A 22,398-nucleotide genomic window follows, 5' to 3' on the forward strand; every position below is an offset into this window, starting at 1 on the left:
GTTGTAGGAGGGGGAGGAGGATGAGGATGGTGGGGTGAGTGACTGGCTAAAAGAGTGAGTGAATGCCACTCGCTAATAAGCATCAAGAGCAGACACAAAAGGGCAAAAGCAACAGCAAAAGCAAGAGTCAACAATAACCAGTGCAGGAGTGAAAGAGAGGGAGGTAGTAGGCCGGCAGCACGTGCTAAGCACATTTAACGACAACTACAACAACAACAAAGAGCGGCCACAAAAACGATTAAATTAAAAACCAAAACAAACTAAAGAAACGGCGCAGCGCAGCTCTGCCAACGGCACAGCCGCAGTCGCCGTCAACGTCGACGCCAACGCCAGCGGCGCAAGGAGAGAGATACAAAAACAATGTTGACCACACACACAAAGGCACACACCAAAATAAAAGGAAAACAATAAAAAACGAAAACGACGAAAGCAGCGCGCATAATAAACGTCAATTTAAAAATGCTAAAAGCTCGCGACGCCTACTGCGCCGGCGACAATAATAAAAATAATAATAAGGAAAAGAAAAATCCAAGGGAAACGCCGAAAGTTAAGAAGTAAACACAAGCACTCACATACACTGACACACAGGCAGAGAGCAATAAAAAATAACCCTTTTTCCGGTTTTGTTTTGCTTTGCAGTTTCTAATCAAGAGGAAATACATGAAAGCTAACCAAATGCCGCTACTTTTTTCTTGGTTTGGGGCGGTGAGATTTCTTTTTGGCATTTAGCATAGTGAAAACACCGCAATCCTTTTTATGTTGTGCGAAACAGTGACAGAAAGCGGAAAAAAGAAAACAAATTGACAGACTTGTTAAGGGTTTGAGCATATTTACGGATTGAGTGTTCATTTCGTGAGTGGAACTCAAGAAAATAGATAAGTGGTTTAGTGAATAAGAATTAGGAATTATAAGGGAAGTCGACTGTCTTTCAACTAAAAGACCATAAGCTAGTACTGACATAAGTTAACAATGCTCGTAATAATCAAGAATGAATTGAAATTATCTTAGCACAATCCTCGATACTATATCTATAGATATGTATCTTAAGATATGAATAGCAAAACATTTTCGTGATTACTACGGGGGAAACACGACAACGCTTCATAGTAAAAAGCATTAACGATTAGATCAGCTGTCCGTGGCATTCATTGAGCAATTTTTCAAAGCCAAATATTTACTACGAGTTCACACATACCAGTCGGCACGCGAGAATTCACTATCAACCCACGCCGATTATTCAGTGGCTATAAAAACAATAAAAATCATCTCTCACCCATTTACATAACGATCAAAACAAAAGCACCGCGGCACGGCCACCAGCTAATTGGGGTAGGGTCGAAGTCGGATTCACTCACAATCGCATAGACACTCGCGTTCGATGCCGGGTGTCATAAATAATTTCGATTTGACTTATATTATTAGCTAAATAAATATGAATGAAAAAAAGCGGACAGTACAGCAGAGCAGAGCAGTAAAAAAGAAGGCAGACGGAAGCAAACAAGTCAGAATGAGGCATGAAATTGAATGACTGAGTGAATTGGAAGACAAAGCGGCGCCGCCGCCGACTGCGCTGCTTAGCGTGAGAAAACCCATTCAAATTGTCAAACACAAATGACTACGTAATGATCGGCCCCTAATAAATGACAATCGAATGGGTATGAATGAACGAAACCAGCGAGCAATGACGAACGAGAGCGAAAATGCGATTCCAATAACGACGACACCAAATGCGGATCGCATGGGGAATACAAATGGATGATCATCAGTGGAAAGAAGTCGTCAAGTGCCGCCCAGATACTAGGAACAATTGAATTTCTGAAATATCAGATGGGCAATAAAGTTTTCGAATACATTTATTCGAGACACCCAGTTTACTTAAGAGAAAAAACGTTCCTAGAATACAGTTAATGCTAAACGCACAGACAATACCAAATCCATTTAAAAAGCATATCCTTTGAGCTAAGCACACCACCCAGTTTCATAGACATAGCTACATTTCGACTAATTAAGCATGTTACGATAGATTCATAGGTTCGTTTAATATACTCTTACGTTGTTGGTTATTGAAACTCATCCGCCTAGTGGTTGATAAGAACTTTATAACGAGCGATTACCGTAACACTAGCTGCATAATTAGCCGGCTGTTAATCAAGTGCCGAAGCTCAGCTAATGTGGATGCCTCTTTGCGTCACAAAAACTACATAAACAATGTGCAGCAGCGCATCAGAAGGCCCGAGTCTGAGTTGACATGTACACAGAGTCATCCAAAGTGTTCCCCTCTTCGAGGATTGGGGGCTGGCACTCTTTAGCCAAGTGCAATGGCAACGGCAAAGGCAACGGCAAAAACAACGAGTCTTGTTCCCCCATGCCACCAGAAAACCCCGCCCCCTGCGAACCGAAAACCCAACCCTTTGGCAGCACGAAGTGGCGTATCAAAACAAAAAAGGCGACGACAGCGATTCATGTTCTGAGCACAATTAATAAATTATAGACGGCAGAGGAAATGGCAGAGACCAAAAGGCAAGAGCTGCGCTGCGGCAGAGGACAGTGGTGGGGGATGTGGGGGTCGAGTCACGTGTAGAGCGGCGAACCAAGTGATCAAAACAAAAACCGACAAAAAACGAATTTATCATTACAACAAGCAATAAAATTAATCAGCAATTCAAAAACTGCAAGTGGCTCGGCTCTTTTTGTTGTTATGTGTGTGTGTGTGTGGCTGTTGTTGCTTGCCGTCTGAGTTGTTGCGGTTGGTTTAATAACCCGAAAATAATCGCGGGCGAGCGAAGAGAGAGGAGGAGACAGCAGCGGCAGAGAAACAGATGAAGTAGAGCAGCGTCGTCGTCGTCGGCGTCATTAAAACAACATAAAAAGTAATAAATAAATATGAGTACGGCCGAGAATGTGTGTGTGTGTGTGAGTGACAGGGAGAACGAACGACCTTCAACTTCCTACCCTCTCACCCCTGCCAACAACATAGACAGATAAACGGCACAGTGGTCGCTCGCAAATTAGAAGCTCGAATGTTTTTATTTGGCCAAAACTTCTTGCATGCGAAGGTCTCTTTTCTCGACTTCGTCAAACTCGTTTGAACTGCGCAAGTTAGGTTATGGCTCGGGGATTTCCCCTAGAATATAACTAATTTGTGTATAAATAAATGTTGCACCTTACCAAAACTAACTGACTGCCATAAACACCCATATTCGTTTTATAATACACTTGAAGCACAGCATGATACTTTTACAAGAACTAGAGGAGCAAAGCTAGGCTCCGAAATCCATAATTCGTTTGAGTTCTAGTTTTCGAGTACCCACTGTAGCTTAGGTGACATGTGAGGTGGCGCTACCTGTCCGCCTGTCTGCTGTCAAGCGGTGACATTGATAGCTTTAACTGTAAACGCCGAGCTGCAAGTCGAAGAGCTGTGACAGAGCGAGCTGGATAGACATTTCTTCACACAAACGTATGTACATTCGTATGTAGACGGATGGCACTAGCCAGCAGTCAGAGAGGGATGGCGGGCAATCGGCATAAATTAAAGGCGAATGCAACATGTGAGTCTGCCCAGTCGCAGTCTCAGATTTTTGGCTGCTCTGTGGCGGTGCCAAGTGTTTTGCATATATGCAAATCGCCCGCACACAATCCACGGCCGACCAAAACACACTCACACAAGCGTTTCGGGAATGGGGCAAATGCACCTTGCAACGTCGCGAATTCGAACTTGTTTGGAGTCGCCTCGAAGAGAGCGCTCTCGTCAGTCGCCGAAGAACTTCAAAGCCAGCAGCATGTTGCATGCCATAAGCAGAAAAACAAAAAAATAAACATAATAAAAACTGAACAACTGAACAACAACCGCAGCGGCAACCCAGTCAGCATTCAGTTTGGAGCATCCACAATCCCTGGCAGCGGCAAATTAAACTAATAAGCGTAAAAGGAACAGCGAACCGATTGCAGCGCTGCAGCTGCGACGCTGACGCCGGCAGCGCTGCTGGAGCAAAACTCTTGGACTGTCGAAATCCATTATAACCCCAATCGGCAATCGCATTTCTTCCTTCGAGTGGCGCGGTCGTGGAGCTCCAATCGTGTGGCCCACACCCTCTCTATTTCACAATTCCCGTACATATTGCCAGCTGCACTCGAAGAAAAGTTTAGAGTACCACAAACACATGGGGAAACTATGATCTGTAGTTTGTTTACTATATTTCTTAATAATCTATTCTTAATGTAAGATTGTTTTTATGTAATACATACTTAGTATAACTTGGGAACTCTAGCGTTTAAGCAATTTATTATTCTTCATATTAAAATAGCTCTTGACTTTGATAAAGCAATAATTAAATAATTACAAAATGTTAGTTATATTTACAAATTAGTTTTTAGTACTAGAAAACTACCTAGATTTGTAAATATCTCTAACAAACATGTTGTTATAAGATACACATTTCCAGTGGGAAAAATCATAAAACTGAAGTTGCATTGATACCCTAAGCGTCCCCTTACGGCAGCAATAACCGAAGCGAACTGAACTGAACGTAACCAGCTTTTGGCCCTGGCCAAAACTCTAATCCGACAGGGACAACTCGGACGGGGCTTGGGAATTGGCAGGGCTAGAGAGAGATTGGTCAGGAACACAGGGAAACAGGATGCCAAGGGCCCAGTGGTGACGGGAGGGGCAGACGAATCATGCTAGGTGGGTGGCTGCAATGCAAGCTTTCGGAAATTGAAACTGGCATTAGAAGAGTGGCTATGAAAACCAGCATTTGTAGAACAAACTGAATACTAAGAAGCTTAAACACACCAGTTACAGTACGCAGAAGATCAGGCGATTCAATGCATTTTAAGTAAAGCCAATGTAGATAGAAATTCTAATTTAAATATTAGATCATTTTCGTACTTTTATAAAGGTTATCTGTTTGTTTTAATTATATAGAAGTGTTCCTAAATTGTAAGTAAAATACATTTAATTGTAAGTGCTACTCATTTCTAAGTGATTAATATTTTCCATACTCTACCCATGAGATATGCTATTCACCAAGAACACTTAGCCTGAAGTCAGAAAATTTCGAACAATTTGATATGAATACAAAGATCTATTCTCGTGATCCCCAAACCGGTGACCCAGAAACCAAATGAAAGAACACTTCATAAAGGAACGAATGCGGCGCCAATCAGCCAATAGGAAACCCCAAGATTAGCAATTTCAGGCCATCTCCATTCCTGGCTGTGCACCTGATCTCAGTTATCAATGGTGTTCAGCCCCTGGAGAGGAGATCATATACATAAACGTATACCCATGGAACCGATCATTTCGACAGTCGCAATTCCTCACAAGCGGTCGGGCAAAAATAGCCAGCGCCTCCGAACACAAACATTATTAATGCCTCTGTTGTTGTTTGGATAAGTTTTACTCAATCGCATCGCAGCGAGTCATCATCATCATCATCCAGTCAGTCCGTTCCGCGGTCTGCAAAGGCGAGGCGATGGCGATGGTGAGAGCAAGCAGGTCTCCAAAAATAATGCCAACAACAATGCGACGAACACAAGGCCAACAGCTGGTCGCTCGTCTTTGGACCCGAATCCGCATCTCTGAATCTGAATCTGCGTCTTCATCGACACCAGCATCCAACATTTCCGTGGCTGTCGCCTCCGTCCCCCTTTTTAATCCCCAACTACGTCCCTGGCTGGCGTCGCATCCATTCCGTTCGCTCTGTTTCGGCTCGTCGTTCCACATTCACATCGACATCCACATCCACACAGAGCAACATATCCACACTAAAATCCACCGAAACCTGCAGCACCGTTTTACCCTAACCCGTGGAACGGGGTTCTTATTTTCCTAAATATTTAGGAATATAGATTTAATTTCTAAGATAACTGTTATAGGAGCTTAATACCTTTTCCAAATCTTAATACCTGAGCACCATTCAGCTATATATAGAATTAAATGATGGAATAAGTATTTTATGCTAAAACAAAAGCGCAAACACAAGGCAGCTGCAATATGCACAGAATCGCCAAGTTTTATGTACATAACAAAATATATGGTCGTATATTATGCGTTAATAATACTAATACTACGATCTCACAATCAGGAACAGAAACGCGGCTTGCAAGGGTATTTAAAGCTTCGGTTGCAACATTTAAACCTCCTTTGTGCGCTGATATTTCAAGTAACTAGCACAGGCAACAACAACAACATCAGTTCAGCAGCACCAGCACCGAACATGTTCAAAGTTTCTCGGATGCGACGGCGACAACCAGCACAAGCAACAAAAACAACAACCAAGAGCCGCCTCCGCCGCACACTCGCATAAAATTTTAATACAAAAATGCTGCCAAACATTTGCCCACCCCCGCAGTAGCAGCACAGTCAGAGGCAGAGGCAGCAGCAGAGACCATTACGCAGGGGCCTCTTTCTTGCGCTCCCCCATTCTCTTCGACCCGGCACTCAACTCAACTCAACTCAGCTCAACTCGACGTTCAGCAATTTCATTTCAACATGCTTCTAACAGAGCTCGAGCTCGAGCACAGCCAACAGATCTTGGTTCGCTTTAGCAAAAGCATCTTAAATTTTTCTGTTCAACCGTACCAACCCCCACCGACCGCCACCTTCCACCATCGTTCGGTCCCGTCCACCCCGTACTTTATAGTCGTACTTTGTTGGTTTTCTACCCACAAGTCTTTCTCTTTTTCGTTGTCGCTGTAGCTGTAGCCAGAAGAAGAAGAAGCAGAAGCACAGGCCGGGGCAAAAAACCGAGGGAAAAAGAATTTTTTTTATAGGTATTATTTCGTTCCCACATACGACGCGCCGAGGCGAACGACGGTCGGTCGGATGGTTTGTTGGTTGGTTGGACGTTTAGTCCCACAGTCGTCGGTCGGATGGGACGATGGGACTATTCGACGGTCGAAATGAACGAAACGAGAATGAGTGTGGGATGAGAGGCAATGAACGGTTGGGGGAGGGCAAGGAAAGGAAACGGCAGAGGCCGTGACAGCGTCAGCGCATGTATGTACATATAAAACCCGATACTACGTCAGCCAGAGTTGCCAGGGTAGCTGGGCAAGTTAAATATGTTCCCCGGAGGAAAAGTTGCACGATTGTAATACTGCATAAGTAAAATATTTATTTGTTGTTTTAAAATTTTTTTTTATGCATGGAAGTTTGAGATCGAATATGCACAAATATATATTATATAATAATATATAATATATGTATATTTTATATCGAAATAAAATCGGATCTTAAATTTGTAGTACTATATAATGCACCCTTTTAGATCTGCCCTAGCAGTTTTTTTTGTTTTTAACATATTACCTATTAGTATTACTTAGAATGTGACCCCAGCTAATCTATGGTTTCAAGGAACTCGTTATATTGATCGCAATCTGCTCTATGGGACCTCGTTGCGAGGGTTCAATGCCGTTTCGTATGGCCAACCGCCTGGCAACCCTGTGCACTTGTGTTGCTGCTTTAGCTGCTGCTGCTGCCTCTGCTGATGTTATGCCGCCTGTCTGCCAACCAGCCTGCAATGTCCCGCTACCCGCTCACCATTCCTGCACCACGTCCGCCCCCGCCTCGGCCCCATGCCAACGAGTGTACGGCCATCAAGCCATTTGCCTCTGACAGCGCACACGATGCGCCGCACAAATATCGCCGAGCAGCCAGCGCACATACAATCCCACGTTGTATGTACGGGCTATATATTTTTGTAGGTTATGTGTATATAGCTGGCTGTCGGTGGAGCGGTGGAGCATTGCGATTGTGGGAGAGAACGAACGAAACACCGAACGAACGAACTTCATCGTCGCAACGAAAACGAGCTTTGCTCTGCAGCCCTCTCTCTCTTGCTTTTACGCTATGTATGAGGTGGCAGTGTTGGGGGAGTGTATAAATACAGTGAATACTGTTGAGAAAAGAAAGGTTTCTATAAGATATATCTAAAGGAATGATTTTATTATAATTATTATTCTTGTTCTTGAAAATAGTTTAATATTCAATTACTATATTAATAACTGGTAACTATTCAAATTAAAATTAAACAATCTTTATCTCTCAGAGTTTCAGTCTCAGGCGGTATTTCTTACAGACAGCCGCCTGTGCACACTGTACATAAAATGTTAAAACTCTGATTATGACGATGACGTTGGGTTGCGGGGTGAATGGTGGGGTGGCATCGGGTGGAACGGTTGTTGAAGAGGGGTGCGGGCGGTTGGGAATCGGGGATGAGCAACGACAGCACAACAACAGAAGAGCAGAGCGCACACACAAAATAAAGCAGAGGAAGAAGAAGCAGCAACAGAAGAGGGAAAAAAGTTTCAAATGGAAATTTTGAATTAATGAACGAAACGAAACGAAATGAACTAAACTGGTTTCATTTGTGCTCTGAGCTCAGAGTTGTTTTTGCTTTAGCCTGACGTTCCACACTCTTTTTTTCTGCCATTCCTGCTGTTGTTGTTGCTGGTGTTGTCGTTGTTGTGCCGCTTTCTTGGCGGCCTGTATGTACGTTTCTCATTTGAAAATATTTTCGCCTCGAACGAAAGAGGCTAATTAAGCCAAAGGAATTTCTCTGCAATTTCCAGCCAGCAGCAGCAACAACAATTGAGTTTCGTACGTTTCAGTTTGAAAACTTGTCGTCGTCGTCGTCAGCTGGGTTTTAAGTTTTCGTAGTTTTTGCAAGAGGAAGAGAGCAGGAAGTGAATGAGAATTCTCTTTCCTTTTGTTTTGCGGCGAAGCGATCCGCAAGCAATACGTCGAATTCGCCGCGAACGGATCGCTTTTGTTTATTGCTGCCACTTTGGGTTTGCTCGCTTTTCAAGGCAATCAGGTGCAATAGTTTCTCGCTCGGCGGTTCCGAATGGTCGCCTTTGTGGCAGAGTTGCTGTTGTTATTGTTGCTGCCCCGAAGCAACAACAAACTCCGGCCCAAAGCGGAAATGAATGGATCGGATCGAATAGACCGATGACGATAGGTTCGCGGCAGAGCGAACAAGTGCAGAATCGGCAAGGAGCGTGTTGTCTATGTGCTTAATGCAATACTTTTTCTGGACACTGTGGGAAAAAGACATACCCTTACCATATTTTTATTATTGATTGGAATATTCTTCATAAAACATCTTTATACTGTTTATGACCAGTCTTATTTGAAAATAGCGCTTAAGCGTAGAGTATCTGCTCTCGTATAGTTATAAAAGTGATCAATATATTTGTCTAGCTACTTATTAATTCCCACCTGAAACCTACTCGAAATTACAAAAAGAAATAACATTAGGAGGCTTTTAGAGATCATGCTCCTTTTTTTTGTTTCGTTAATCGGTAATCTATTTGGGATCTTTGCATCTAAACTGCTGCCGAAGTATGTATGATGTTACATAAAGTACACCAAATTACACCTGCCTAAGTTTTTAATAAAAAGGTTAGTTCAGTATCTTACCAAATGGCATACTTTCGCGTTTCTTTCAGTGAAGATGAGTTGTGTTGGCGCTTCCTGTTCGAATGGTTTCTTATCAGCAGGTTGCACCCGATGCTATCGGTCAGGGTCGTCGGTTCGAGGAGTTCGTAGCTGCAGGTTGCTCCTCTTTTTCTCCTGCTCCTGTTGACAGATTGTATAATTGGCGTTGAATTGATTCGATTACTGAGCGTCGCTCGCTTCTTCTGATTGCTTTTATTCTGCTTTATAGTAGAGAATGAGTAGCACGCAGTCCCCATATGCCCCATGTGCGATTCTGAGTGATGCAAGCAGTAATTAGGTAATAAATTTCGTAAGGATGCAGGTAATTAGTTGTTAGGAAACAAATCATGTAATTCCTTTTAAAATTCAGATTACAGGAACATTGCGTTGCCAGTTTTGGTCTAGGATGGCAAAACAACGGAAGGTTAAAATCGAAAAAAATGTATTAAATTCCACATGTTGATGTGCTATCTAACTAACACCAATTTATTCAGAGTAATTAGCTTATCGTACACAATATATTACCAAATCTGGAAAATACCTTAAGCAATATACCAGTAATTTAGCTTGAGTTATGGTTCTGGATGTTTTTAGTTTAATATTAAAATATTGGGACTTAATAAATAATATCTTGCAATTATCATCATCTTAACATTTTAAGGTTTATAAATACAAATGATATGATTATCTGAATAGGACTATAACTGAACTCTGTTGATAACTTCCCAGTTGGCCATATTCAGTCTTTCCCCAACTATGAATGCCAAATATTCAACTGGAAGGCAAGACTATGCAAAGCGGACACCTGTTTTTGCAACACGATCGCTATTGTTGTAGCGGGTCTGCCGATGTTGCTGCCGTGGATGTTGCAGCAGTAGCAGTATAATGGTGGTGGTGCTGCTTCTGAAAAGTCCTCCTACCCAACCACCTCTGCTTTCATCTGCTGCTTCTGCAAGTCGGACCATTTATTCAGCATTCAAAACTCGTCTAAATCTAAACCGAAGCAACATGTGTGTTGTTTGCCAGTGAGTGAGTGCCGGCTAGCTTTCAATGGGACACGTTTGGTGGGGGTGGTTCGTTCAGTTCAGTTCAGTGGTGTTTTTGTGGGTGGGTGGTGTCCTCAGGGGGTGGCGCAGCCTCTGGGCCACCAACATACATGTATGTGTGAATAGCGAATGCTGGCAAAATATTTGCACGACGCAGCCTCGCCAAAACACACGCACACACATTTAGAAAAGCTAACAGCAGCGGCAGGCGCAGCGCGTGTGGGCGGTTGCGCAACGTCGCTGCCGACGTCTCTACCGCTGTCGCAGCTGCCGCCTCAGCCGACGTCGCTTGCATTGAACTCGGAAGTAGACGCAATAGAAATAGAGAATAAAAATAAAACCAGTTGGCGACGCGGGCCAACATGCAACATCAACATCATAACATATTCAAATCGCCAACAGCGCCGCCAGCGGCATTGTAACAGCACCATCAACGTCACAGTCGCCGTCGGCAGCGCAGCATTCGAATCCGGAGCTTTTACTCTCACGTGAAAAGCGATTTTTTATCACCGCCGTGCCGTTGTTGTGATTTATTTGCTGCACTGCCTCGCGTCACGAATTAAACTAAACAAGCAAAGTGACGCAGAAGAGCAGGAGCTCCCGACGCAGCGATACTCAGGAAATATCTGAAGTCGGGGGTGATTCGTTCCACTTCTGCCTTCCAATTGCAATGATCGATCGATCGATCGATTTATCTATCGTCAAAAGTATGCTGTGGAAAATGTCAGCAAACTCAAGAGATTGAATAAATAGATAGCTAAGGGATTGCAGATGGACATATTAGTTGGGAACAATCATTAATCATTAAATTGTGCTTATTATGTGTTCAAAATATGCTTCTTGACTGCAGTGAACTTTCTGAAGATCCCAACAATTTTAGAACCCAATGTCGATCTTTTATGAAAACCTTGTCACATACTTGTTAAGCATACAGTTGCATTTTAGTTAGGCTTTATGCCTCTGTTAAGGTTAGTAGCTTCCTGCTAGTAAAAATATTATATTATTATAAAATCTTCCATCATACAAAGTTTGCATCAAATCACAAAGATCATAGATCCCATTATAACAGTAGGGTTTCCTTCAACCATCTGGTACAGTCATCCCTTCCCCGCGAGATACATAGTACCCGGGGACCCATTATACCGCCGTTGATAACCAATAGCGATAGCCTCGACCAGTTGCATGTCCGTCATCAGCTGGACGAGAACTCGAACTACCTTTGTACCCCTGTCGATGGGGAATAAAAAATAAACCCCAATCTCGTTCGCCTCGAAGTAATGACATCAGCGACTGAGACGCGGCAGAGACGGAAGCAGCGGAGCAGGATACGGCTAAATATGCGACGCAAAATTGTTTAGGTTGGGTTGGATTTTGGTTGGGTTTGGCCATCCCATTTGCGAGCCGCAGCAGCTCGAAAACAATCAGTCAGCGTTGGTACGCAGCCTGCGACGGACTGGCCGACTTCGACTTCTCCTGCGCTGACCTTCAATCAAGAGTTCGCTTTGGCCAGGCGAATTAGAATTGGCGCGCGCTTTCTGGCCAATATGCAGTTGTCTTTATTTCATTTCATTTGGCGACTTTTTGGGCCAAAAGAGATAAGCTGGGCGAAAAGCAGGGAAAAAAACGAAAAACAAAAAATGTTTCAAGGCGAAATTCGCACAGCAATCTTGGCAATAGCGCATAAAATAGCACAGAGCGCACACGAAGCGGGCAAAAAGTACCTGGCAGATACAGATACGACTGCCAGTGTGCGGAGCGAACCAGTCAGCCAACATCTGAGATACAGATACGACCGCGCCGCTGAAATAAACAAAAATGTTTTAACAAAGAGGGGTGGTGAGGAGAAGAGAAGAGGAGAGGGAGAGAGAGACCAGAAGAGAAGAAGCCGACGTCGCCACCGAAACAGCAACAGCAATGGCAGCTCGAGTTCAGTTTTGCTTTTCCCAGCGAGCGTTTCAGTCGCTTTGCCTGAGTTTGCTTTGTCGCTGCCTTCGCCGCATACCACTCACACACACACACACACTGACATAGACTGCCATGCATGTGCCCATGTGGAAATGTACCTTTATATAAACGAAAACGAACGACCCGATACGAAACGAAACAAAATCCCAACTGACAAGCAAGACTGACACACAGATACACGCACACACAGCGGCGAGAGATACAGCGTTGGTGGTATTGGTGTAGACTGTTAGTCAGCATTTGTACGGCATAGGGTTGCCATATGGTCGAAATCTACGCTGTCATGGGTCTTAATCTTTGGCGGTTTTGGAAAAGTACTGGGTAGAAAAATATTTTCATTAGTTTTAGAAAAGAAGTCATATATTATTACGTATGTACACCGCATGAAGAAGAACCGCTTCGAATATGTTATTTTAATGATAGTCTCTTCAGAACCATGGTTGTTACTCTACTACTCTACTTTGTTTGTACTATTATCTTAATTTGATCACAGTCCGTCCTGTCAACTATTGGCTATCGACTATTGAATATAATCTTTGGTATTCATTTCAAGACTGAATATCAAAGATGGGTTTTTTACCAAGTTAAAAAAAATAAGAATAAGCAAGTAGCTTAAATATTTTTGGCAATGGCTAAGAATAAACATGACTTGGTTTTGACATGACATGGGTTTTGATCCATAAACAAATATTAAGCATAATAGTTTTAACGTAAACTTTTGAAATATAGGAGTTGGTCTCTCATTCTGATAAATAACACTATATACATAGCTCCAAGAAGTTAAAATCTATATAACTCTTCTATAATACCTTGCTTGTCAGCACTATAAAGTTTCAAAAAACCTTCTCGATCGCTATCTCAAAATGTCAAAACCCCAATCGACTTTTAAATCGGGCCTTGCACTCTGGCAACGCCACGACAGTTGCTTGTATCTTTTGAATACCCGCTCCCACAATCGAACCGAATACCGAACGAACCGGCGGGCCAAAGCGCCTGGTTTGGTTTGCTTTGGCTTTGGGTTTGCACAACGTTTCGCTTCGCTGTTCGTAGTTCGTTATTCCGTAGTTCGTTATATCGTTGTTGGGATTTCTGCCTTGCTGGGCTAAAATTGGTGGCTGGCAACGCCACTCGGCCTCACACACAACTGGCAATGCCCCTGTATTGTGATTGTGTTGTGTGTGCGCTCTCGCTCTCTCCCAGTCAGTCCCACCGCTCTCTCCCTCTCCCACCCCCGCTGCTATCGAGAAACTCGTTCAGTTTCAATGCTTTTTACATAAGTGCGCGTCGTGGAAGGGAGACAGCGTTGCATCGTTCTCGCTCGCACTCACCACGAACGGTGCTCGTACAGGGGTGCATTTACTTGCGTCTGTGTGCGGGCCTGCCGTTTGGCTGCCTGCTGCCTGCTTCTTGAGCGCCGAACGTTTTATTTGTGATTTTAGCACGGCGCTGCGAGGTCCACGTCGCTCATTTGCTCCGTGCCCGCTCGACAGCTCCAATTCGAAAACGACGTAAACGCCAGCCGTTCGCCAAGCGCGCGTAATTCAAAGTTATCAACTCGAAACACTGTTTCCCGGAAAAAGTGCACACCGTTAAATGTGAAATATTCAATCAAGTCAACTGGAGAATATAAAAAAATATTAAAAAAAATTAAAGTGAACTGCATTATACACAGATTGATCAGTTTAAGTAGTGCCAGCCATGTCGTCCAAGTTCTGTGATGCCGCTTTGGGTCGCTCCTACGCCTGTTCGTCCCGCTTTCCTTCGGGACACCTGCTGGCCACCCTCTGATCCGCCCACGCCGCCCAGTGACTGACTGAAAGGGATCGTACCGCCCTGAACAAAAACTCCAACGCGTTACCTTTTTTTTCGTTTCCCATCTATTTGGCTATAAACGTTGTGAAACTGGGAACGGCCCAGCCGAAAATGTGCACTGAGGTGAGTCTTCCAAGTCCTGCCAGGATTGGATCCCAATTATATATAAGATTTTCGGAAAATTTGCCATTTTTTAAAGAGAAATTTCCGTTTCGTCTGAACACTTACTGTTTAGAAAAGCTGAAACTGTTGCTTTCTCTGATCATAGTTACTAACAGATAGTTTGTATAGTTGATAGATGCATTATGAGAATATCAAAATTGGGAATTATTTATTAAAATGTATATCAAAACATTATATTTTTCCTTATTTGACAACATTACAAAGACCATTTTGACTATGCTAAAATGCAGGATGAGTTAAAAAAGAATGTTTTCTAAACTTAAATTGCAATATGTTTCATCGGTACCAAAGAAAACAGCAAAGATATTCGGAATTCCCCGTTGAAGTATAAGTAAGATTAGTGCCTGGCTCAAATTCCAAGTAATATCAATCCCTCGAACTGACTTACAGTAACTTGAACTTGCCACAAGTTCAGTTCGCCCTAGAACTGATAAGGCGACTTTGTGGTTGAGCCTCCGCCAATTGGGGAATCTCTCAGGTGGCATGCCGCACCTGCAGCGTCTCCTTGCGAAATGCGCGTAGCTTCAACATGTGGTTTGTGAGCTTATTGGCAATGCGTGGGCGAGTGTTTGACTCAGTGGGTGGCGATGATGATGATGGTGGCTGTGCTTTGGGCATGACATGCAAACTTAGGTGGGTGGGTAATACCAGTCAAAACCATGGGGTAAGGAGTAATGAAGGTTCTCAACAACAAAGGGACATGGCAGCGAACCCAAGAACAGCAACAATGCCCACTCTAGGTGGCTGCTGCCATTCAGCAATGTAAACAATGCACAAGTTGCACGTGCAGCCAGCAGGCTGGCCAGTGCCCCTTTAACACCCAAATCCAAAACCCTGACGAAACACAGCAAGAAATGGGGTGTCACCAAGTTAAGAAATTTTCGGAACGGAATATGATTTGATTCTTATTTGGTAACACTAGTTATTTATAAATTATTTCAAATATTTTGTATTTAAAAAAAGGGAAAAAATTTCTACGAGTATATTCATATATAACAATCATCATAAAATGCGTTAAGAACGGCATAACTTTATATCAAAACATAAGCATTAGAAATATAAGGAGCCGAGTTAGGTAGATATTTTACTTTTGGTAGTTGTTGTGTGATTCCCCGTATCTTAGCAAAACTAACACTTGCCCGCTTTCCAGTGCAGTAATAACCGTCTGAACTGCGGCCGTCCTTCTCCCTCGCACTTTGTGACCAGGCCGGGCATCGTGAAGCGCCATCTATTGGCACACATTCGCACAATATGCTAAATAGCCGCTGCTTGCGTCAACGTCTCCGTTGGCGTCGCTGTCGCCGGCTTAGCCGCTGCGCTTGTCTAATGCAACGCAACAGCAACAAGCGTCGGCAGCAGCAAAGCAGCAGACAGCTGACTTTTGGGGCCTTTTAATTAATTACATGCAAACGCTCTTTTTCGGCTCTCCTCATGCTCGCTCTCTCAGCTCGCCCCCTCGCCAACCGCCCGCCCACAGCTCCGCCTGCTCCCCCGCAGAAAACAGCAACAAACTTTTTGGCGTCGCCGTCGTCGTCAGCGTCAGCGTCATTGCTCTGTTTACGTTTTCTCTTTCGTTGACGGCAGCGGAGCAGCTCGCATTAATTTCTTAGTTCTTTCGACAGTAAGAAAAAGTTGTACTATGCGTTTAGTTCATGTTGAATTTGCCGGTCAGTACGTAGAACTCCAAAATAGTTTTACTGTATTGCATTAAAGGTGGATTAAAAAACTGTAGAATTAAAACTAGATAAATAAAATGATATAATACTAACGTATATCTTGTAGTTCGATAACACGGTTTTTCAAACTTCTAACTCTTATAACCGGTGATATATGAACATACGCCTAACTCCATTAATATGACTTACAAATCTCCCTATAAGAAGTGAAATCTTCAAGTAAGAATTGATCCGTCCTGTCTTTCGTCGAGTTATGTTTTGACATGAGGAAGTTGCAGTTTCGAGGGGAAGTGTCATTAAAAACACACCCTGTCCGACACCTTTCTCTATTGCACAATAATCCGTTTTGATAAATGCAACTCGCAAACGCCTTCACCTCCGATTGTTTACTTTCTTCCCAGAGCCAAAGGGCATTTCCCGTTCGTTGCAGTCTTGATTCTGAGCGCCTTATCTTTATTCCTTTTCTTGGTCTGCTTTTTTAATTGTTCTTTATGGTCATATGCTGCTCTGAATTGTTGTTGTTTTCGTTCCGCCTCGTCGTTTTGGCTGCTCGTTTGGCTTGGTGTTTTTGGGGGGGTGCAAATTCCGGCACGAGACTTAATTCACTTAATTGAGCAGGCAGCGCCGTCAGCCGCGGCAGCGACTGCGACTGCGGCCGAGGCAGCAGCAGCTGCAGAGGCAGAGGCAAAAGCACAGGCCTGGCAAATAATAGTTTGGAGTTGGCGCCGGACCGGCATGGCACGGATGTGTACATGGAATATAGGAGGCGGCCGCCTTTGGTGATGGTGATTTCACTTTCAGATACATTAACACAAGTGCGCTGAAATGCGCGCGCCTTTTGAGTTATTGGTAGCAGCGACGTTGGCTGCGCAGCACCAGCAGTAGCAGAAGCAGCAGCTTCCTTCGTTGCCCATTTTCTTTGGCTCTTCGATTTTATGAATGAAAATCGCGACTTGGTTGGTTTGGTTTTGGTTACGCTTTGGTTGCACATATAGCCACATAGCCGCTGCTATATTTGCATGAGTGTGTGAGTGGAGCGAAGGATACGCACACACATGTGTCTGGTGTCTGGGGCAGCCATAAAATAAATGCCTTCAGGGGGCTTCAACCATGCCACGGAGGATGTATATGTGAGTGTGCCCCATTAATACCATTATCCTTGGATGCTCTGGCTCCCTTAATTTGCCCTCGCATCTTAACTTGTTGCCGGCTCCTTGGGTCAAGTGCAACACGACAACGCAAATTGCTCAATGAGGAATGTATAATCAAATAAGAGAAGGAGGAGTTGGTATTTCTTTATTTTTGTTCCCTTCTTTTGTTGTGTTACCAGTCTTCTAAAAATGTAAACAAAAGACTGCCACGAAAGGGGACGGGCGATGGCACCGCGTCGCATGAGCGATTTGAGTCCCAGTCACGACTTTTGTTTCGTCCCGCTGGTGAAACAGGATAAAAATCCAAACTAAGTTATGGACCTGCTAGATATACCTGACTGTACGAAGTATCAAGAATTTTACAATACTTGTTTCTTAACCTTTATGAAAAAATTTAAGCCTTATACCTTGTACACGAGAGTAGCTCTCAATTAAGTTATAATCAGTGATACCTACTCTTTGACCCATTGTAAATTGCTCTATCATTGCACACTTTTAATAACTATCGGTAGTCCTACACCAATTAATATTTCAGTTGCTGTATTAGCCCCATAAAACCGAGCCCCTTGTTAATGACTTTCGAATGGGGCGAGGGTTAAGTTCAGATCCCTAGATAAGAGCTATCGTAGTCGGTGGGTTCAACAAACCACAAGTTAGCTAGTTAAGGGATTTGAAGGTGGATCACTAGCGTTTCTAGAACTGGTGCTTATCACTGATGACATGCAAGTAGCGCCGTTGTTAACAGCTGTTTTTTAACCACAACAGAGAGCGTGGCAAGTTGGCTGTAAAACAATCGCTGTGCCTCTTTAGGTTCCCTGTTGACCGATTGAAAGATTTGCTCGCACAGAGCGTATATGGCAACGCGGTCTTAACTTGGCTCGGCTTGGCTTAATGTATGCCCACACATCCACGGGCAACATACAAAGACAGCTGGCAGCGGCGAGTTGTGGCACGAAATCTTATCAATGAATGCGCATCACTTGCACTTGTTTGCACCACCTGAGGGGGGGATGATGTGGCTATATGGCTATGGCCATGGCTATGGCTATGACTATGGCTATGGGTTCGGGGAATTACCGGCTGGCGACGACGTAAATGGCTCGACGATGACGACGACGGCCGTGTGATGATGACGTGACTCTCAGACGGTCCAGGGCGCGAACAACAACAACAGCAACAGAAGCCACTACACGTGCAATGTCCAACTACCAATGCACTTCCACACGCACACCATTAGCATTATTAAATCGCCAGCCGCAAATTTGCGGTTGCGTCACCTACTTAGCACGCGGACCATAGACCATGGACGATGGCCAGTTGGGTAACTGAGACGGAGGCTGGGGTGGAGAGCGAAACAGGAGCAGGATCCACGGGTTTGCTTAAGGATAACAGTACTACGAGAGCGCCAGCGAAAATTTCCATTAAGCCAAATTAAAGTTATCGTACGCAGAGCAGCGACAGAGCAAGGCCCTCCCAGCTCACCACTACATGGTCCACCCCAATTCTCCACCCACCCAAGCACACTGGCAAAAATAATGCACCCAATATCGTCCTACTGAAAGCACAGCTTGTCAATCAATTGCACTTGCACAGTTTTAATGCATCCTTTAAAATACAAATTTTAAATTTTCAAATACGCATAGCAGAAATTCCACTTTAATTTAATTTTCCACTGTGTACATTTGTTCGTCCTGCCTGCTCCGCATGTCCTCGCTTCCATTTTCATTTCGCTCACTGCTCTCTCTCTGACAACCGCCCCACCACCCACACAACAACAACAGCAGCAATTGAGTACGGCAAAAAAGGGGAAGGCAGTGGAGTGGTTTGAAACATTCCATCTCTCTTTCTCTCTTCCGCACTCCCTTTCTCTTTTGCTCAGCCCACGTAGTGGTGTACGTGCAATTGGAAAAGTGGTTTTCATACTAGTGGATGGCCCAAAACCACCACCACCACTAGCGCCGACAGCAGAGCAGCAGCACCACCACCACCATCAATCCAGCCAAAACCCAGCGCATTTCTCGTCCTGTTTGGTAGGCTTTATTATGCCAGAACTTGGGGGTTAATGGGAGGTACAGTGGGTGGCATAGCATTTCACCCAATTTCATTATATTTGCCAACGTTTTTAGCTTTTATACGTCACACGGTATATCTCACCACACCCAACACGAGAAGTATTCAGAGTGGGTGGCTTGGGTTGATTTTATAAGGGGGATGTCGGAGTATGGAGCGTAGGGTCGTACGATAGAGAAAAGCCGGCTCGACTTTACTGCGCAGGGTCGCCAACTCGACTCGATGAGAGGGGTTGGGATGAGGCGAAGGATATGGGAGGGCTGATGGCAGATGGGTGGTTGGACGGTTGGTATATGGATGTAGGTGGTTTTCGGCTGCCTGTGCTGCCAACCCATTATTATAAGGAATATAATATTATAATAATGTCAGGCATAAAGTGCCAGAAAGAGAGAGACGGAAAAGCAGAGAGGGTGTCTCGGGAAGAGTAGGAATCACCCAACCCTCCGTGGAGCTGATGGAGCTTACACACACACCAGCACAACGAAAACCCGTGTACATGTGCAAAATAAGGTTATTTTATAAACAGTCCACGGTGTTATAAGGGGGAACTGCCATCGGGGGAGAGTTGTATGTATGTGTGGGCGGCCGTATCGAAGCAGAGCCGGAATATACGAGTGCGGGAGTCCGGGAGTTGGCGTCATAGTCACGGATGGGCGCTCGTGGGCGGACATGGGTTAAAGCGGCAAGGCAGCCCTTAAAGAGTGTTAACCAAGGAATCGTTAAATAAAGGACACACAGATTAGGTTTCGCGATAAATCCAAAACTTCAAGATCAACTGAGATAGAATATGAAAAGTACCTATGTACACATGTTAGCATTGATCGGAATATACGATCAGATCACTATGGCCATAAAAAGTAGATTCTAAATTTTATATACTAAAAGTTGTTGATTTGTTTGCGATCAAGATCGACCTAAAAACTATCGACTAAAAACTCCTTTGCTACAAAATAAACTGCGCTTTCTTATAAAACTACTACTATATTCCTTAATGTATAACATAGCATACATATAACTCCCAAAAGCTGTAAACAATCCTCCAGGTTTTCTATAAAGTCTTTATCTTTCCGTGTACTTCGACAGTATCTTCGCATTTTGATTGCCTCATGCCGTAGGAAAATGCCAGCGGGCAACCTTGGTTCGATCCGTTAGCTTTGTGGCGCTGCGCTGGCGAGTCCAAATCCGAATCCGATTCAAACTACGTGAATTTGCGCGCGCTACGCTGCGGCCGTTGTCCGACATCCGACGAATACAATATCCAACATCCGTTATCCCACCACGCTAGCAACCTTCGCAAAAACGAGCGCGCCGTACTTACCACTTACCATACTACAACTGAAAGTGGGGGGTTTTTGGGTGGAATTCTTCGTCCCCTTTGAGATTTTTGCCATTCTAAGCGAAACGCACTAGAAAAACGGTCGCTGTAAGCCTCTGCCTGTTCGTCTTCTTCTTCCCTGCTCTACTCTTCTTTCTTTAGCACTTCGAGTGTTTTCGAAACGCAAAAAGAAACAAAAATATTTTCGACGAAAATCGGAACGCAACACTGCCAACTCAGTCGACGACGAGTCGTCGCTGTTGTTGTCGTTGTTGTTGCCGCCATCATTTATTTTTTCGTCGTTTCTTTTTTTTCCTGCTACGTACTACAAAATTAAACTCGAACGAACCAGCGAACGAACGAACGAACGTTCGCTTGGCTCCGTGCTTTTGGAACGGCAAAAGTTGCGATATTACGTCCCTCGCTATCAACAGCACAGCGATGGCAGCTCTTACCCTGTACAGTGCATATACACGAACAAGCGATTTTAATACATGAAATTTTACTGTGCAGTATACACACACACGCATACGAACACATGCCTACATACATATACAGCACACTGGTTCCATCATCATTATTTACCAGCATTCGCTTTGTTGTTTTGCCCTCGCTCGCTCTCTTCTTCTTCTCTTTGCCTTCCTTCTCTCTCGTGTCATCTCCCTTTACCCCTCTGCGTTGCAGCGGCCCATACTTTATTTTTAACTGTGCGACTGTACTTCGTGTGTCGGTCGTTCGGCTCGTTCGCTTGTACATGTTTTTACATATATACGAACGGAGCGTCTGTATGTATGCGGTGAGTCGAGTCAGCAACATTGGATGTAGCTGTGGATGTACATACATACATATGTAGGCATGGGATGTGGAGTGGAGTCTTTGTTGGTTGGGGCTGTATGTACTTACATACATATATACCCACAGTTTTTTTCATGGTATTTTTTGTTTTTGTAATTTTGTGTTTACCAAGCGGCTTGGTGAATGTACGTACGTACGCCTTGATAGCTGTTGTTGCCTCGTACACTGCGCGACGTGCAATTTGCGCAGTGTGCTGTCGCTCTGACAATTGTTAACGGCAATTGTTGTTGCTCGTTGCCTGTAGCCCTGGTTCCGATTCGGAGCGATTAGCGCACTTGACGCAATGCTCTGGCTCTTTGGCTCTGTTCGCTCTACTCGTTCTCTTGTCTTATCAGCTGGTCTGCGTGATAAGAGCCGTACGGCAAAAATTTTTGCATGCAGATCGATGATCATCGGCTATCTGCCCAGTGGAGAAGCAGCTATTGCGTTCGGGAGACCATCAGCTGGGGATTCCTATTTCGCCTTTTTATTCCAATGTTCAAAGACGCTTGATTTTTGAGATCTTTAGACACGATTCCAGTGTATTTGAACAAGTTAGTTATTTTACAAAAATCTTAAACGGATTCGCATAAAAATAAATTACTGGCGGATGTTATATAAAAGTTACTTTTTAAGGTTCATATTGTTATTAATATTCACATATAAAAATAACTTTATAAAGTTGGCTACAGAATCTGTGTGATCATGATTTTAATGTTCATGAAATTAGAGTTTAAAACAAATAAGTTGGTGTCAATATTCCTATCAAAGGAGGTTCCCAACAGCATACAGGTATTGCTCAGACTACTTCTTATTAGCAGGGCTATCAATCGACCAACAGGTTGATTTCCTGGCAATTTCATTCCCATTTCGAGTCGCCCCGCTACTTGGCAATGGTTCAATC

The 22,398-nt window shown here is 44.0% G+C and overlaps 1 protein-coding gene across 2 annotated transcripts in view; it reads left to right on the forward strand.

The window, feature by feature from the left end:
- The window catches only part of tara (taranis), a 34,679-nt gene that overhangs the window by 3,291 nt on the left and 8,990 nt on the right, over nt 1-22,398 (forward strand). Inside the window, exon 1 of one of the 2 annotated variants that reach the window (NM_169709.2) lies at nt 13,875-14,388. The exons of the other annotated variant lie outside the window; for it this stretch is intronic. Within the exon in view, the coding sequence (NP_732120.1) occupies nt 14,377-14,388 (12 nt within the window). The 5' untranslated portion in view covers nt 13,875-14,376. Of the gene's footprint in view, nt 1-13,874; nt 14,389-22,398 lie in introns of those variants that run through there. 2 annotated transcript variants of the gene reach the window in all.

Source organism: Drosophila melanogaster, chromosome 3R, assembly GCF_000001215.4.
Source record: "Drosophila melanogaster chromosome 3R".
Taxonomy (NCBI): Eukaryota; Metazoa; Arthropoda; class Insecta; order Diptera; family Drosophilidae; genus Drosophila; species Drosophila melanogaster.